Source organism: Ptiloglossa arizonensis, chromosome 2 (genome assembly GCF_051014685.1).
Source record: "Ptiloglossa arizonensis isolate GNS036 chromosome 2, iyPtiAriz1_principal, whole genome shotgun sequence".
NCBI classification, from domain to species: Eukaryota; Metazoa; Arthropoda; class Insecta; order Hymenoptera; family Colletidae; genus Ptiloglossa; species Ptiloglossa arizonensis.
The window spans coordinates 14,090,279-14,109,164 of NC_135049.1; the positions used below are offsets into that span (position 1 = coordinate 14,090,279).

General features: G+C 29.5%; 4 protein-coding genes across 8 annotated transcripts; 3 read left to right on the top strand and 1 right to left on the bottom strand.

Annotated features, from left to right (window-relative positions):
* The first annotated feature begins 4,297 nt into the window (after positions 1-4,297).
* On the top strand, positions 4,298-10,212 carry LOC143143741 (putative protein phosphatase CG10417). The gene is made up of 6 exons (XM_076305376.1): positions 4,298-4,521; positions 5,326-5,605; positions 5,763-6,528; positions 6,620-6,764; positions 6,869-7,324; positions 7,407-10,212. The coding sequence occupies exons 1-6, from the start codon at positions 4,411-4,413 to the stop codon at positions 7,647-7,649; spliced, it is 2,001 nt and encodes a 666-aa protein (XP_076161491.1). The 5' UTR covers positions 4,298-4,410; the 3' UTR covers positions 7,650-10,212.
* Positions 9,076-11,914, bottom strand: Ift20 (intraflagellar transport 20). 2 transcript variants are annotated; one of them, XM_076305393.1, is made up of 4 exons: positions 11,556-11,914; positions 11,346-11,472; positions 10,517-10,632; positions 9,076-9,820 (listed from the first exon to the last, which is right to left on the bottom strand). In XM_076305393.1, the coding sequence occupies exons 2-4, from the start codon at positions 11,467-11,469 to the stop codon at positions 9,707-9,709; spliced, it is 354 nt and encodes a 117-aa protein (XP_076161508.1). In that variant the 5' UTR covers positions 11,470-11,472; positions 11,556-11,914; the 3' UTR covers positions 9,076-9,706. The 2 variants fall into 2 exon arrangements, with proteins under 2 accessions (XP_076161508.1, XP_076161506.1); XM_076305391.1 differs by having other exon boundaries at positions 10,517-10,671; positions 11,556-11,909.
* Positions 11,097-15,869, top strand: LOC143143746 (BTB/POZ domain-containing adapter for CUL3-mediated RhoA degradation protein 3). 3 transcript variants are annotated; one of them, XM_076305389.1, is made up of 5 exons: positions 11,097-11,231; positions 11,861-12,013; positions 12,278-12,590; positions 12,671-12,869; positions 12,999-14,940. In XM_076305389.1, the coding sequence occupies exons 2-5, from the start codon at positions 11,962-11,964 to the stop codon at positions 13,200-13,202; spliced, it is 768 nt and encodes a 255-aa protein (XP_076161504.1). In that variant the 5' UTR covers positions 11,097-11,231; positions 11,861-11,961; the 3' UTR covers positions 13,203-14,940. The 3 variants fall into 3 exon arrangements, with proteins under 3 accessions (XP_076161504.1, XP_076161503.1, XP_076161502.1); XM_076305388.1 differs by lacking the exon at positions 11,097-11,231 and adding an exon at positions 14,947-15,869 and having other exon boundaries at positions 11,254-12,013; positions 12,999-13,149; XM_076305387.1 differs by lacking the exon at positions 11,097-11,231 and having other exon boundaries at positions 11,256-12,013.
* Positions 15,870-16,624: 755 nt separating this feature from the next.
* On the top strand, positions 16,625-18,878 carry LOC143143745 (INO80 complex subunit B). 2 transcript variants are annotated; one of them, XM_076305386.1, is made up of 6 exons: positions 16,625-16,696; positions 17,010-17,175; positions 17,286-17,472; positions 17,574-17,807; positions 17,918-18,090; positions 18,183-18,878. In XM_076305386.1, the coding sequence occupies exons 1-6, from the start codon at positions 16,693-16,695 to the stop codon at positions 18,313-18,315; spliced, it is 897 nt and encodes a 298-aa protein (XP_076161501.1). In that variant the 5' UTR covers positions 16,625-16,692; the 3' UTR covers positions 18,316-18,878. The 2 variants fall into 2 exon arrangements, with proteins under 2 accessions (XP_076161501.1, XP_076161500.1); XM_076305385.1 differs by having other exon boundaries at positions 16,643-16,738.
* Positions 18,879-18,886: the final 8 nt, after the last annotated feature.

The window sequence follows — 18,886 nt, forward strand, 5'->3', positions numbered from 1 at the left end:
CTATTAAAATGCAAATTTTTTTTTATACGTTTTCTTCTAGAGTATCCAATCGATAATACTGTACCGAAGATAAATCAAACAATAGAGTTGTCAAAGGCTCTATTTTTATAATATTTATAGTCATTAAAGACTCTATTTTATAAACGCTTTGCTACGATAAATTGCATAAATCTACTAACAATTTATCAATTCGGTTTAATAATGTAATCGTTAGCTCACACGATGGCATAAAAAAAAAGGGTATTGATAATCGGAAATCTGAAAGATGACTATGGACGAATTATAGAACGGTCCTTTTATATTTTTCAACAATCGAAAAGTATGGCATACTCGACCTCCTTTTGTACTTTACACAGATCGAAACAATGAATTTAGGGTAATTGTAGCGAAATAAAGGATAACTTGATGCTTTCTGAGTCTGCGCGAGCCTTGATGAAGGAACGTGCCGAATTTTGCATTCGGATGAACGAAAAATATATAAAACACCCTCTGTGACGAATAAAACGATTTTTATTCGGTAATTCGAAGAAATTAGCTTTCCAACCAATATTTTTTTTTTATTTCTACGTGTGTGAAACTTGTGCAAAGTACTATAAAGATGTGATCACCCTTTATAGAACAGAAAATAACTTGTCGAAACAGTAGATCCGAGAAATGAACAAAAGAATTATTTTTAGTAGTTTTGTTTACCAAAACTCTATTTTCCTTACTCTCAGTTTTAGAATTTGTTATTTGTGAATCTGATCATACGTCTTACACTCTACTCAAAATAAATAATTAAAAAAATTGTTCTTAACGATCCTTTCGTTCGTTTAAAATGTATACACGTACAACTGACCAATGAAGAAACACAAAATCTCAAAAATTAACCAAAAGTATAAATTTACAATAGCCAAAATCTGAGAAGTTAACCAAACGTATAAATTTACAATAGTCAAAATCTGAGAAATTGACCAAACGTATAAATTTACAATAGCCAAAATCTGAGAAATTGACCAAATGTATAAATTTACAGTAGCCAAAATTAAATCGGAAATATAGCTTGTACAAAATCGTATAATATTAATTTAATCTTTGCTGGTGTAATATTAATTTGAATTAATTTCGAAGCGGTGTACTGTATCCAATTCATTATTTTAACCAAAGTTCTACAGATGAGCGTAATTCGCATCCAGAAAAAATAATCGAATAACGAACAAAGGACCAACGACTGGTTCGTTCTTCGATTGTTGGATAAAAATTGAAATTTGAATGAAACATGTCACAATGAACGAATAAAAATTTAACTGTCCAATTGGATAAACGTCACGAACGTATCGCTGTACGTTCCTTTCAATTCGTCAGCTTTTATTCGAATACTCGGTTGCATAGTAGTTCTTAAAATATTGATCAACCCGCTCGTGGTGGAAGTTTATTTATTTCGAACGGTGTACATTAATTGGTTTGTACGCGATACGAAACGATACGACGCAAGTTTTCGTTTACACGGGCTTCCTTGCCGGAGAAGACGAGCGAAAAAATTTGAAGAGCTCGGTATACGAAACGCGAGAAACGTGACGGATTTACTAAAAGAAAATCCGTTCAAAACGGGGTATCCGGGTATCCAAGAACGAGGTTACTCGAGATCGTATGCAATAGCGGTGAATGCGAACCATTATCATTTGCATTCATAATAGTTGAAACGTACTTAGACATAATCGCTACTTTGGATAATATACAATGCATACGTACATATCTCAGAAATAACAATAGGTAAAAACGATTGTTCTCTATTAACGTGGTTAAACTAACGTGAAACGTGAAATGTACGCGTTCAGTTTCGGTACTTACGCAAGAACAGGTCCGCCCAGCCACGATGGATAAACAAATATTCGTTAAATAGAAAGGATAGTTTTTTGTTGATTAATTCTCGTTACTTGACAACAGTTTTTAATATCTGATAGGTTGTATACTAAATAGAAAGGATAGTTTCTTGTTTATTAATTCTCGTTACTTGACAACAGTTTTTAATGTCTGATAGGTTGTATACTAAATAGAAAGGATAGTTTCTTGTTGATTAATTCTCGTTACTTGACAACAGTTTTTAATATCTAATAGGTTGTATACTAAATAGAAAGAATAGTTTTTTGTTGATTAATTCTCGTTACTTGACAACAGTTTTTAATATCTGATAGGTTGTATACTAAATAGAAAGGATAGTTTCTTGTTTATTAATTCTCGTTACTTGACAACAGCTTTTAATGTCTAATAGGTTGTTCAATAAATTTTATCGAACGACAAATGAGCAATTATACTGTTCAATAAGTTTTATCGAACGACGAAACTTATTGAACAACATAGTATAAATAAAAATATAAGCAAAGTGGTCGCGTTACGATTGACATTATAAATATTATAAAATATTCATTTGTAGTAGTAATAGTGATGCAATGATACCGTGTTTCTAAGATAAGAAATACCTCGTGAAGCAGTATTTTTATAATTTAGTTATTAAAAATGTTCCTTATTTATGTATCATCACCACGTAAAAAAGATATCGAATTAATCTTACAGATGAGAAACTATGTAAGCACATAGTTTATAATAGATAGAACGATTTCGACTGAAATAATGTATATACTTTTTGAACACGGATAAATAATTTGGATATTTTTGTCTTCCTCGATTTTTACACATTTCTTATATTAATTTCGTCTGCTTTTCGATACACATTCTATCGATTTTCAATTTTTAAATTGTATGCGTTCAGTTTCAAATCTGATCAATTTAAATAATTTGATTAATTACTTTCGTTCGTCAAAATGAATACAGTATTTTCGTTATTATAAATTCATAAAACGTTCCTGATGCTACATGAAATTTGAAAAGTCTCCATCCTACTATCCTGGTCTTCTTTAAGTACGAAAACTTGTGGGACACCGTGTAGATTTTATATTTTATTATTCCATTATGGATACCAAAATTCCAAGAATAAATTATTTACTGTGAGACACCTCGTAGATTTTATATTTTATTATTCCATTATGGATACCAACATTCCAAGAATAAATTGTTTACGATTATACTGTAACATTTATGGTTAAAGAAAATCTACCTCGTAGAAAATTTGTTATAAATTTCACACAGTGTATAACAAAATGTGAAATATAATTCTTCAAATTATACGAGCAAAATGATTGATTCTGATCTATTTTTTTTTCAAACCATTTGACTCGAAACGATTTTCATTTATTTACATCTACGTAAATTTTGAAGAAAGAAAGGATATTGTTAATAACCATTCCTTTGTCTCGAGATTATTTCTTTTTTAAATCTCTGCATTGTCAATATTTTTACTAAGTGTTTATCAATTTTTTATTACACCATCGTACTATGTGACTGTCCAAAAGTTTTGATCCCGAAATATAAAATAAAATATAGATTTACCAGTAATACTTTAGTAATGAAAATCAGCAAACATTCTCATAATATATTATTATTATAATAATTCTGTTGAAAAAGTTGCTTTTTAGAATTATACTCTTCGAAACATTTGGTAGATTTCATTCCTAACCTGACCTTCATTTCCTTTCTTTATGCTTTGTTATCAATGTCGTGAGACGCAATGAATGCAATATAATTTATTCACGAATTTTCAAATGGACAATGAATTTCTATACATATACGAATAATTGAACATGAGCTTACTCCACCAAGATTAATATAGCATAATTTCTTAAAAGCCAATATACATACATATCTTCTTTAATCTTGTACTTATAAATGAACGCTATCGCTGTTTAAATGTTCGTTATATATCGAAGAGGTTTAAAATTGCACGATAATGAACAATACTTTAAAAAATACGAACAATATTAAAATATAAATAAATTCGGATAGATACCGAGATAGATTGATTGACAATTACTTTGAAATTTAAATTGAAACGAGAGTTTAAGATATTGTAATACTTTATGTTTTTTCGATATGTAAAGTTTGTATCGAAATCGATCAAAATAAAATAGACTCGTTACTTTATAGTTATATCCAGAGTTCCTCATTTGTTTCAATACAATCTATAACCACTTTGAAATAAACTATTGGAAAATACCTTGAATATAATCTTAATTCCTTGTACGGTGAAATTAGTCTTTTGCCACTTGAAAAAGACGACGCAACCGCGAAGTAACCTGGAACGCCATTGTGTAGCAACGAAAAATCGTCGAAAGTTTGGCGCGAAAACGAAGTGCGCATGTAAGAAAAGCGGCGGCCTAGATGGAGCCAGTAGCGCAGTGAAAACAGAAACCCAAACCGGTCATGGAGGCTAGTTAACGACTGTGCGCCGCGCTTGCGAATAGTAATTTCATCGAGATATTGTGATATTACGCGAACGCCAGAAAATCGACGAAAAGATCGCTAGTTTAAACAAAAATGGGTGCATACTTGTCAGAGCCGATTACAAAGAAAGTGTCGAGCGACGAAGTAGGAAAGAATGTCGCATTCGGCGCGAGTTCCATGCAAGGCTGGCGAATTAGTCAAGAGGTAAGCTAAAACCCTCGAGCGGCCAGTGCACCGTTACCCAGTTTCGTTTCGGTCAGAGAACGGTTTGCCGGTTCACCGTTTCGCCAGGGTATTACGACATCCATCCTGATCCATTGGAAACGTAATCCACCTATGTCTCGAAGCGCGAAATTCGGTCTATTCGACTCAACGATACGGAAAATACTGTGCTAAATGTAACGGGAATGTTTCAACGTTTTGCGTGTAAAGAAAACCATAAACGGCACCGTTGCAAAATTAATAACATTTATTGTAATGTTTTAAAGTTCATTTTAACACAAAAGTTATCGTGATCTATAAAAATTGTTGTGTTTTGTACAAATGATAAAACTTCTTACAATATTTTATATACTCATTTTATACTTCACGATGTTATTTTTCTATTGTACGGTATAGAAATAGAAAAGTAATGCAACTGACAGAATTATTTAACCCAAAGTGGACTATTCAATTATCTAATTTCGGTTCTCCTTATAACAATTACTTTTTAAACAATAGAAAGTAACAAAAGTAAAATATCAGTTTATCAAATTTTAATTATTAGTTTTTAAAAATGATGTAATATATTATATATAAAACCAGTGATGAGTTTATGATATTAATGTACATGACAACCTTATTTATCAAATATATTTGAAGGTTTTCTTTGTATTATAATATCGATTGTAATAAATTTTAATTATACAAAGTATATATAAAGTAAGATAAAGTTTTAATAATTTAAATAAATTAAGATGTACTCAAATTATATTGCAACACGTCCACAATGTAATTATTTGTCTATAGGATGCACACAATTGTTGCATAGATTTTGATGAAAATGTTTCCTTATTTGCTGTATACGATGGTCATGGTGGACACGAAGTGGCAACTTATTGTGCACGTAATCTACCAGATTTTATTAAACAAACTGATGCATACAAAAGAGGGGATATAAGGCAAGCTCTTATCGATGCCTTTTTAGGCTTCGATGCCACGCTTGAAAAACCTGAAGTAGTTACTATTCTTAAAGAGCTTGCAGGAACATCTACGTCAGACAAAAAGAAAGATGATTTAAATGAATCTGGTGCGTTTATTTTTCTACTTAAAATACATTTCTGTATAAATTACATTTACATAAATTATACTATTAATTATGCTTTGTAATTATTAGTTTGTCCACCTATTTCTGTGTACAAAGATATATTTAATAAAGTCATCTTCATACATTATATTGCATGTAGATGAAGAAGAAAATGTTAATAATCTATGTATGGAAGCAACAATGCCATTGGAAGAAGTAATGGCAAAATATCAATCAGAATCAAATCCTAACGTAAAAAATCTGAAAAATGAAACATGCAATAAACGAGTCTGTTCTGCAAGTCCTTACTTGCGTGGTCGCAGAGGTAGAGAAAAAGCAAGTTCATCATCTGGTGCAGGTTGTTCATCGTCTTCATCTTCATGGAATACAAATGAAACTGACGTGAGTAGTTCCAGCCAACCATGTGGATCAACATTATCCAGCACAATGGAAAGAAAGGAATCCGAATGCCCAGGAAACAATGAAGCTGAACAAGTTCTTGATTCAACAACTAGTAATGGAAATGTTCATGCATCTCCACCAGTTGGATCAACAGCAGATGTTGAACCAACAAAAAGTGCAGACATGCCTGACAGTTCTGGAGATGTAGACAAAAAAGTCTCGAGTCCTGGCAAAATTACATGTGCAGAATCAAATGCAAGTGAAGTAGAAGTAAATGGTGCAGAATCAAAACGAATTGGAGATGCAGATAGCAGTAAGAGTGGGGGTGATAATGTATCAAGTAGTTCGTGTATTCCTGTAGAAAATGGGGATGCAGGACAGCAAGAACGAATAAGCAGTACTGGTAGAAGAAGAATTCAACCTGTTACTTTATATCACACTCTTCTAAAGAAAGATACTGAAGATTCTGAGGAAGATGACGACGATGATGAAAATGATGAAACATTCGACGGAGTCCCAGAAAGGTAGAAATCATTGATAAAACGAAAATGTTCCTCTCTTTATACATAGTCATAGTCCTTATTGTACAATTTATATTATATTTTTATTTCATAGTGTTAGTGACGAAGACGATACAGAAGATGTCGATGAAGATGAAAGTGATGAAGATGAAGATGAAGAAGATGAGGATGGAGATGGTAATATTGATGATGATGACGACGATGATGATAGTGAGGGTCTTATGATGGATACAGAAGAGGTATGATTCCTTTTATAAGCATATTAAATAATATTAATAAAAAGCAATTTAAATTTTTTAAATATGCTTTAATATTAAGTAATATGAATCATTAATTTATACAGCCAGGTTATGATAGTGGATGCACTGCGGTAGTTGCAGTAATGAAGGACAATGAATTATTCGTAGCAAATGCTGGAGACTCTCGTTGTGTTTTATGTAGAGATGGTCAAGCAGTTGAACTTAGTTTAGATCACAAACCTGAAGATGAACCAGAAATGGAACGCATAGTAAAGGCTGGTGGAAAAGTGACAGCTGATGGTAGAGTAAATGGTGGCCTTAATTTATCAAGGGCACTTGGGGACCATGCTTATAAACAAAATGTTGATTTACCGGCACAAGAGCAAATGATCTCTGCACTTCCGGATGTGAGGCATATCACAATTGAACCAGATAAAGATGAATTTATGGTGCTTGCCTGTGACGGCATTTGGAACTTCATGTCAAGTCAAGACGTTATACAATTTATCCGTGCTCGTCTGACAAACAATTATGATAATCTTTCAAAAATTTGTGAAGAGGTGCATAATAATTGACTACTTCTAATCTTACTTCATTTACAACCTATATCAATTATTAATAAAAATATTACATTTATTACAGCTATTTGACCATTGTCTTGCACCTGATACATGTGGAGATGGTACAGGATGCGATAATATGACAGCTGTAATAATCCGATTTAAACAACAGGCTGATGTCGTAACAAACAGTACTACCGCCGAAGTATGTACTGCTAAAAGGGCATTGTCACCATCTGCACCCACAGAAGAGAATAATGACTGTGTTACACAGGAAAACACGACGACACCCTGCAAACGTCCTAAGACCGAAGCGACTATGTGAGATTTGTGTTAAATGTTATGAACTGATCTCTGGGGACAGATGAGTGAATGTGAATTTATGTAAAATGATGTAATTCTATAGAACTGTGAATTTTGAACGGATACTCGATGGCGATCAATACAGTTACTTCAAATAACATGTAAAGTATGTTAGTGCTGACTATTGGTAGCAGACTGATGAGTTGGAGCACATGAGGATGATATTTTACTGCTTACATTTTGGTACTAGAAGTTCACTCTAACAGGAATGAATTTTTCTTTGAATAGAAATAAACATTGTCTGTTATTTTTAACTTTGACATCAATAATTTTTAAAATTAATTCATTGTATCTGTTAATGAGTAGTGCATTGTACGGTCTAACATTTTTATAACATCATGTACAAAATATGTAAGGCATTCAAACATAATTCTGTATAATTAACAAAGTAATAGATGTTTCACTTTATAAGTACTTTCTATGATAATGATAAGGTAGATGACAAGTATAAACAACATCAGTTTTAAATCATTCACTAAATCAAAGCCTTGTAAAATTTTACAAATAGTATAAACAAGTTAAGATACAGTAACAATTAGATCAAAAATACATTTGGTTTTAAACTTTTACATTTTCCAAATGACTTTGGAAAATTCCTTTGGTTCATATCTACAATTCCCATTTTTACATAAAAAAAATTCGATTATACATCATCCCATTTGCTCCATCAACATTTACGAAGTATACTCTTTGAGTTTTTAGATGACATCCATAGTAGATATGTAATTGTACATATTTATAAATTTAGACTATAGGATTTATATTTGTAATTCAACACGATACCATTTCTTACTTTTACGAAATAAAGTTTATTTTTGAATCCCTGGGTATAGTGGTTGAATGGATGGGTGTGCGAGTAGTCTCAAAATGTGTAAACTGTTGTATCGTGTATTGAGAACAATTGCGTATTTCGCGTTACCAATTTGTGATCTTGTACTAAAAATACTGTTAAAAGCGTATGCGCTGTACTATGGGGTACTATTTACTTCAAAAAACTCTGAATTTCTTTTAAAATTTCATACACCATCAGAAATGTTTTGTAAATTTATAATAACGTAAACACGATATTCATTTTTAAGGATAAAAGTAATTAATAAAATTATTTAAATTGATTAGATTTAAAACTAAAAACAAACAATTTGAAAATTGATAAAATATGTATTGAAAAGTAGACTAAATTAACATAAGAAATGTGTAAAAAGGGAGGATGGGAAAAATATTTAAATTATTTATCTGTTTTTAAGAAGTACGTACTTTATTTCAGTCAAAATCGTTATATCCACACTATGTGCTTACATAGTTTCTCATCTATATGACTAGTTCGATTTCTTTTTTACGTGGTGATGATACATAAATAAGGAACATTTTTAATAAGTAAAATATAGAAATACTGCTTCACAAGATATTTTTTATCTCACAGACATGGTTTCATTATATCACTACTTCATCGTATCATAAGTATTCAATATTGCAACGATTGTGTATTTACAAAATACAACATTTTTGTTCACTAAACAGTATAGCTGTTAGATAAACAATTAATATAAATTATCCGCGGTATCTTTAAAATTGCTTTAGATTTTTTGTTGTTATTCATCTTCTATCAATGCTCACATGTAATTGCGGCTGTTAGTAGACAGTAATTGTATGAAAAACTGTTTTTAATTATATAAAGAAAGTAATCGTAACATTTACGAAAAAGGAAAAATAACACTATTGTCAAGGTGATCAATAGCATATGAATACTAGAAACAGTACCTAGTATCACTCAGAATTAACTGATGTGCCTTTCTGATTCAGGGGTTGAGAACCTTCACAATATGTATGTACATTCGACGCCGTCTTATTAAGAAGGGTTTAAACCCCGATACCGTCTTAACTGCAAACTTCGTCATAAATTTATGTATAAATATCTTGTTTCATAATATATGTCGCTCTAATTATTTTTGGTAATTTTACTTGTGCTCCTCAATTCGTCGAAAATTACAATTATTGCCATTTTTTTAACCTACTTAATGTTTAATTCACACTTAATTGTTCAATGGTTTCTAACTGTTCCATTTCAATCTTTCTTAAAGAATCATATTGTATACGAAGTCTCTCAAGTTCCATAGATTTTTCAAGAATCTGTGCCTGTAATTAATAAATATTAAGTTCTTTTAAGCTATATTAATTACAATGTACTTTAGCAAATATTATTTTACTTATTTATTCATAAATATTTTTATGTAAAATTAATACATCTCATACACTTTATATTATATTCAAGATATTTTGAGTTAATTATTACTTAATATTTTCTGAATGTTAAAGCTTTAAGCGCTGAAGATGTGCTAGGGCGGCATTTAGTACGTATGTATATCATGAACGATTCATCTCATGCTACTTACCGACCGATTTTTAAAAAATTTAAACAATGTTAATCGTAACCAAAAAAATAAAATCATGTCGAACACGTCTGTATACATATTTTATGGATAAATTCTATGTCATTTCGAAATATTATATAGAATTAACTGTTATTATTTTTTACATCAGCAAAAAATACTGAAATTAAAATTGGATTACTATTTTTTTTAATTTTATCCTTATTTTAAAAATATAACTATAAAGAAAGCTTATACCTTTTTATTCCATATAATATTTAGCATTACATTTTCTTTAAAGAATTCTGTTATATAAATAGACATATAGCGAGTTTCAAAGAACAGCTACGGATTCTCGCAATATAAGTTAAATCAAGCAGTAACATGATTTCGACCCTTAAGGTATTTATTTTCACAGATATTTCAGTTTTATCATTTATGCATATATTTAGCGTATAATCACCTGAATTTGCTGTTTTTGAGCATCTCTTTCTTTCGCCATAGAACGAAGTAAATTCCGGGTTCCAATCGTTTTCATTTTCTCCTTCTCCACTTCGTTCGCCAATCGATCTATTACTTCTATAAATTCGTCAGAATTTGTTTGAAATTCAGTAATTTCTGAGAAACAAAAAATGATATAAAAACTTTATTGAATAAAATGGTAAATTAAAAGGTATTAAAATATTTCTATAAAATAAATGCTGAAGAAGCATTTCATTCAAAAATTATTCTAGAAGTTTATTACAAATTACGTATTTGATTTGTATTAAGCAAAAAAATGTGAAGATTTTTACACCAGAATTTACGCTACAATTAGAAGAACATATTTAAACACAAATAAGAAATGTAACAAATTTTTATTAGGTATATATACAGCAGTTGAATTACTAAAAATAAATTACTTTTAAAAAAAAACTGGTTCTATAAATGTTTATGACAACAATAGTGGAATAGAAAATAATATACATAATGTAGATATGTCTGTTTAATAATAAAATGATGGAAAGTTTAGAATTGTAATATGAGACATTCATTTTGAAACGTTGGTTAAGATTTCGTCCGAAGGCGGCAACCTATGTAGATGGCAGTAATTACTATCAGCAAGTATGTGCATGCATTTGTTTTGTCCAAAGCATATTGAACGATTATTGAATTCACGAAGAATAAAAGATAACGAGGTAAGCCAAGTAACGAACCTCGTCAAAACACTTTTCTGATGAAGTCATGCATACCGAAACAGGAAATGAATGCAAATTACATTATGTAATTGCAATAATTTTTATAAAACTCACTCGAAATGAAATTCCGGCATTCTTCTTTAAGTTTGTTTGTCTGATTCGCCACTTCCGGTTCTAATATACGGATCTTACTTAAATCATCAATGTAAATCCCATACTTTGCCAAAGAGTCGGCCATTTTCTTAAATAAACAAACGATCACTCTAACTAGTCGCGCCTGCGCATATCTCAAACTAGTTTCGTTTCTTCATGCTAGTCACTCACCAAAATGGGGGTACGATAGGATGTATTTTTTTTATCGAATCATAAGACATAAAAGACCAGTGAATCGTGCCGTTTAGTAAGATTTTAATATTTAAAATGGGACTAATAAATGCTACATAAAATATCTTTGCTCTGGTTATCGTTTGTCACTGACATCGTCGTCCCATAGATTCAACGCTTCATTTTTTCTGTTATATTTTGGGTTTGACATTTAACAAAATCAATATTCTTTTTCATTTAAACATTTATTATTATTATTATCTAACATTTCAATACATCGTCGATGTTATTCGTTATGTCTGGAGAGCACAAAGCGGAAATTAAGTATCCTTCAGAGTATATCAAGCTCAATATCGGCGGTTCCCTATACTACACAACTTTAGGTACACTCCAAAAACATGACACTATGCTACGTGCTATGTTTAGTGGTCGCATGGAAGTTCTCACAGACCCCGAAGGTGAGATGTTTCAGAAATGTTAAATTTTACCACTATATTGTTCCTTATAATTCACAATTCATAACACATAAAAATGGTAAAAATAATTTTGTAATTTGTTAAAAAACTTGTAATAGAGTACGCATAATAAAAGATTATTTCTACATTTATGAAAAATGCGCGATTCTTTAAAATTTTATTTAAAGATTTAAATATCTATTTATAATGTAAAATATACAAATAATAGTTTGCTTCGTACATAAATGTTACGAATTGTATTCACAGGTTGGACATTAATAGACAGGTGCGGTAAACATTTTGGAACAATCTTAAATTTCTTAAGGGACGGCTCGGTTCCATTACCGGAAAGCACAAAAGAAATGGCAGAACTACTTACAGAAGCAAAATTTTATTGCATCAGCGAATTAGCTGAATCTTGTGAACAAGCGCTTCTTCGAAAGGAGAGAGAAGCAGAACCTATATGTAGGGTTCCGCTTATCACTTCTCAAAGAGAAGAGCAATTGTTAATTAGCAGTACTACTAAACCGGTAGTGAAGCTGCTCATTAATAGGCACAATAACAAATATTCATATACAAGGTGATACTACCAGTTTCATAGAAATTGTGATATGCAGTGAAGCAAAGAACAAATAAATATAAAAAGCCTTGTCTTTGCAGTTCGTCAGATGACAATCTGTTAAAAAACATAGAATTGTTCGACAAAATGTCCCTTAGATTCAGCGGTAGAGTGCTATTTATTAAAGATGTTATTGGCTCCAGTGAAATTTGTTGTTGGACATTCTATGGTCATGGTCGCAAAGTTGCAGAAGTTTGTTGTCACTCCATTGTATATACAACTGACAAAAAACACACAAAGGTAACATTAAACAATGCGCACTATATTAAGGTTTCTACATATATTAATTATAAAAGTATATACTATATAATGTGAAGTATTAATTTGAATATGAAGTAAAAAAGTAAAGTTTTAATTCACAACACATAGGTTGAGTTTCCAGAGGCCAGAATTTATGAAGAGACATTAAATATTTTGTTATATGAACACCGAAATGGTCCTGACCAAGAACTTATGCAAGCAACATCCTCACGTGGTGCAGTCAGTGGTGCACCACCTTGTACATCAGATGAAGAAGAGGGTGAGCGTTCAGGCTTGGCTCGCCTTCGCTCCAACAAACAAAACACCAACTGACCCAACCTTGCCCCCCTTACCTTTCCTCATCCCGCGACCCTTAGCGTCGTTCGAGTCCTCGCCCTTAAGACGCGAGCCAATATAAAGTAAGATGTGTGAAAAAGGAGATACAAACAAAATTCCATATATACATATGAATATATAAATATTTCACATATATATATGTGTCTCTTTCCCTTTCTCGTACAACAATGAACGAACAATATCGTTAGGATTGGTTGTATGATGGGCTATCATTAAGTTTCACATCACACTTTTATATTTTCTTGATATATAGATATATATCCTAATTATTTTACATATCTGGGATCATTTACAGATAATTTTGATTTCTAACAGAATGACAAATTCGTCTTGAATTAATTCATACTTATGCAATAAGGTATAGTATAATACAAAAATATAAATTAGTTTTCTTATTTCTTATTTTCATATTGAGAATTTGAAAATAAGTAACTACAAGGAAACAGAGATGCAAGTACTATTTATGTGCCAAATGTTGTGTCAGAAGTAAAAACAGAAGTAAGTCGAAGTTGCCATTCTGTGATTGATGGAATTATTTACTATCTGATACTCTATAACAACTTTTAAGCAGTTATTTAGAATAATAAATTGTATAAAAACTTGCACAACATAGGACTGCATTGTTACCTGTTATAAGTATTATTATTATTATAGTTATTACTATTATACAATTATAATTACTATTACTATTACTATTATTATTAGTATCATAATTATCAATATTTTTATTACTATTACTAGCATTATTATAAATTCAACATGTTTATATCATTTTTTACAAAACAGAATTCTATATATGTCAATAAATTAATGAAATAAAAAATGTGTTTGCTTACATTTTCAACAGAAAAATTCTATTAAACTGCTTAAAGGATGCTGTGGAGTAAACACTGCCAGTAAAATAACTACAACAGAGTATATAAAATGATATCAGCCAGGTACAACTTAATGTTATTCGAAATTATATAAACATAGGTCCTGTATCTTGAACAACATAATAATTTTAATAAGCATATAAGCTTTGTGTTAATTTCTGTACATCATTCCAAAATGTGGTACATTTTTCTCATATTAATGCTTTTTACTTTACTTACGTACTTGAATTTATGAAAACAAATATGTTTAATTCAATGAATTATATTTCCCCTAATATGGTGCAAAATCTTATATTTAATGAAGGGACCATATGTATTCCAGTTTCATACCTACAATTATTTCACTGTAGGAAAACTTTCATACAAAGATTGTTTACTATTTCTTGATTTACTAAATTCAAAAATTAAAAGTCCACATATTTTATTCTCCCGAATACAAGACGATATTTATGCGTATACATTATAGTAATATGAAAAAACAAGGTTTTTGATAAAAAAAAAGAAGTTTAAGTTCCTATAATTTTATATAAGAAAAATTTTGAAATTTTAGGTAGTGAGTGTCGTTCATATTTCATATTTATTATAAACTGCTATAGTTAATACAATTATGTAATATGTAAGTTAAGCTAAATGCAATATATATTATGTTAATGAAAATATTATTGCTGCTTGAATTTTTCAACCTCACGGTAGAGCACAGTTTTAGCGGCCTCCTTGTAGTCAGGTAAAACCGACACGAGCTTTAACATTTGTTGAAATTACAAGTTTTCATATGTAAAATAATAGAATTAGTCGCTGTCAAAAATGAATGAAAAATTGTACTGATTATTTATGTTTTCTTTCAGGAAACTAGTACGTCCCGTCAAAATACATAGGGTAGCCATGGTCCACTTATTAAATCGACGAAATTTCTAATCTAGCTACATTGTGCAAGCCAGCAACGTTTGTTTTACAATTATTTAAAAATATACAAAAAGTTTTGTCTTGTATCCGGGTGAATTGAGAACCTCATAAATTTTTTGAATAATTTTTTTCAATCAGTTCATAAATCAAAAACAAAAACAGTATCTATTGTTTTTTGAAGAATCAACTCATCGCTGCTCAAATAACAAAACAACATATTTTAATCCACACTCTTCCAGGTGTTTACATTTGCTTACATTTTTGAAACTGTATATAATAAAGATGTTTGTACATGACATCTATTGTGAATTTGCAGATTTGCCAAAATATTTTATCCAAAGGCAAAAATAAAATATCAAATGGTAGTACTGTATGATGTTTAATATCAAGTTTAATCTACTGAATAAAAATAACCCGGCTCCATGTATAGATAACGCTATAACTGTTATAAAAAATAATGATAATATTATATTTAGTACCATTTTATGAAATGTGTATTAAACTATAGCTTTCATTGCAAACTTAGATAACATTAATAATATGATGTGTTAATCTATGCTTTAACAAATATTATTTGTATCTGTGTGCATATTTGTTAGAAAAAGACTGATTTGCAAAATATTTTTCTTCAAATTTTATTTAAGAAAAATAAATTTGCAAAATGTGGGGCCATTAAATATCTGAGATAATAATTGTCTGGAGAACAGGGTATTTTTGTAAAATGTAAAGAAAAATATCAAATAATACTTGCTAGATCCATAATAAAGAAATAAAATAGTTACATAAACAAAAATATCAACATGGAATACATAAGTATTTATCTGTCCTGAGTAAGTGAATTAAATTGCGTAAAATATATGGTATTAACAAAATATTCTTATTGTCTTGAATTATGATAATAAAATAAATTAACATTGAAAAATACACATACAGATATGTAATTCAGAGTGTTAATAAGTATTACTGTGATATTGAAATTGGAATTGCATAATAAAAGTAGTGTATGATAATCATATGTAGAGTATTAATTATTTCAAAATGATTTTAATTAATTGTATTTTATGATTGTAAAATACAACAGTTGTCTTTTTATCATAAATGTATTATTTTAATTTTATAATTTATGATAACAATGTATTTCTATTTTATTTATTATTTAGGTGTTATATAATTAAATAACTTCTTTGTAAATGAATCTTACATTTTGAATTAAATAGATAAGGCATATCTTCAATAACATATTTTAAGTAATTTCATTTTTAAAATACATATATTTCTAATCTATATACATATATATAATTACTTAAAAATTGTTAATAATTGCATAAAGTTTAAAAAAAATTTATTAATTTTAAAAGAAAGTTAATTATTTTGTTCAATTTTGTACAAGTAAATGCTAACGAAACAAACTTATTGTTCCTACATTCAAAAATTATATTACATTAATAAAGTAATTGTAAAGTGACATTATAATACATTTGAATTTAATATATTTTACAAGAATAAAGTAATTGTTTTATTGTAAAAAAGTGTATATATATTTATAATTAAGTTTTAAACTTCATGCTTACCAACGTTAAAATTTGTATACCAACATAATAGTTACGAAATTAATTTACATTGGCACTATATCGCACGCCGTACATATTACTACATCGACAGTTCAAGCGGATCAGCTTTTCACAAAAATGGGTAAGACGAAAGAAATAAGCACAGATGAAGATATGATTGTAGGTACGCTTTTCCATATACTGAGTGATTAATATTCACATTACGGAACAATGATCGCATTTATTAATTCTTTCTTTCTTTTAATTTCGTCGCTGGGGTTAGTAAAGTTCTTTTGAGATAGTCAACTCAGTGAAGCGATATCAACAGCAAATAACCACAATGGCACTTCGCGAAGATATATTTTCGCGGGAAATTTAAAAAGCCAAACATGTATTTATGTTCAGTTTTATTTATTTTCTCATAGTTAAATAAATATATATTCTTCACATTTTAGAAACTAACGAAGTATCTCCACAAAAAAGACATAAGAAACATAAACATAAAAAACATAAGAAGAAAAAACCAACACATGATGAAAGTGATAGTTTTAATGATGTTGCTGTTGAAACAGAAAAAAAGAAAACATTTAGAGTTAAAATGAAAAAGGATGATGATAAAGGGTAAGTAGAATATAAATTTGAAATCATCAAAGTAAAATAAATGTATTATTTAACAATACATTTAAATGTATCATTTCATGTTAACAAAGTACCATTTAATTATTTTATAGTTCAGAGAAACCTCGTGAAAAAGTACAGAAATCATCTAATATCAGTATCGCAGGTTCAAGTACTGCACCATCACCAAAAGCTACAACAAAGAAAAAAGTACCGAAGAGTAATAAAGGGAAAGACAGTGGTACTAGTAGTGAAGAGGAAAGATGGCTCGATGCAATAGAATCTGGAAAACTAGAAGAAGTAAATAAACATAAATAATGTCAATGGAATCTAATTACTAAATACATTTCTTGAAATAAGAAGAGAAATATAATGTCACAAATTTTGTGATTATATTGTAGGTAGATGATGAATTGAAAAAAATCAAACCAAAGGATCCTAAATTAATGACAGCTCGTCAAAGAGCTATGTTTGAAAGAAAAACTGATACAGAACCAAATCCAGGTGTAGAACAACTTATGTCTTTACCAACTGGATACAAAGAAAAAGTTATGACAGCTGAAGCCATACAAAAAGCAGCTCTTAAATCCTTAAAAAGAAAACAACTTGCAGATGAAAAGAGGGAAAAAGATAAGGTATTTAACTACTAAAATTTTATTTCTCTGTTATTTAATATGATTTTCTTTAGAACTTGTATGTAATACAATTTTATACTAAATATAAACATTTTTTGCCATACTTGTAGAAAAAAACAATGGAAAGGTTATTGAAGAAACAAGAGTCCAAAGCTTCTAAAGTTATTAGTAAAGGTAAACCTTCTAGAAGACAAGTTCCTTTAGTTACGTATCGTTTAACATTAGAAAGAAGCTCAATATCTTTACCTCCAGGAGAAGATTTTCCATTACAACCTACACAAGGGTAAGTGAAAATGATTTAAAATTTTTTATCATCTTAGTTAGAAATATTAAACAAAATTAATGGTATTATTTATTATATATTTTTTTTTTCAGAAAAGACCCTCCAAGTCAAGTCCTTTGTGGTGTAAATCAATGCAAAAATCCGAAAAAATATTCATGCTCAAAAACTGGAGTACCATTGTGCAGTTTAGAATGTTATAAAACTAATTTAGCAATATCTACATGAGTGTAGAATATGTTTAGTTACTTTCTAATGTCTTTCAATAGAATATTTTAGGTTTACATTATTCACGAACTAAATGCTATAAATATTAATTTATTTATTACAATATCCGTTAAATTCGCTTCTTACTACTAGTGAGAACTAATCTAATTTGAATTACCAATACTTATTTTTGTTTTAAATTGTTCTTACATTCACAAAAGTATTGATCAACAGAATCCCTCTTTCTTTATACAAATTTAGTAGATAGATACTAAAGTAATAATGTGTTAAAAGTTGATCCCATCAATGTAATGTATATTACATTGTTGCACATACAATATCATTAAATTCCTTAGAAAAGGAAAGGAAGAACAGAATGTATTATATGAGGAAAGAATAATTAAATTAAATAAAAGCATTGTCTTTAGAGTCTGTCATTAACGTGACAGTCGCTTTGTAAATACTTTTGTATATTCTATCTGTACAGTTTTATCTCTACAGATAATTATATCTCAAATATTTTTTAACGCGAAACTATTGCATTTAGTTTTAGAAGTGAATGTATTTTTTTAAATAAAATGAAAGGAAAAGA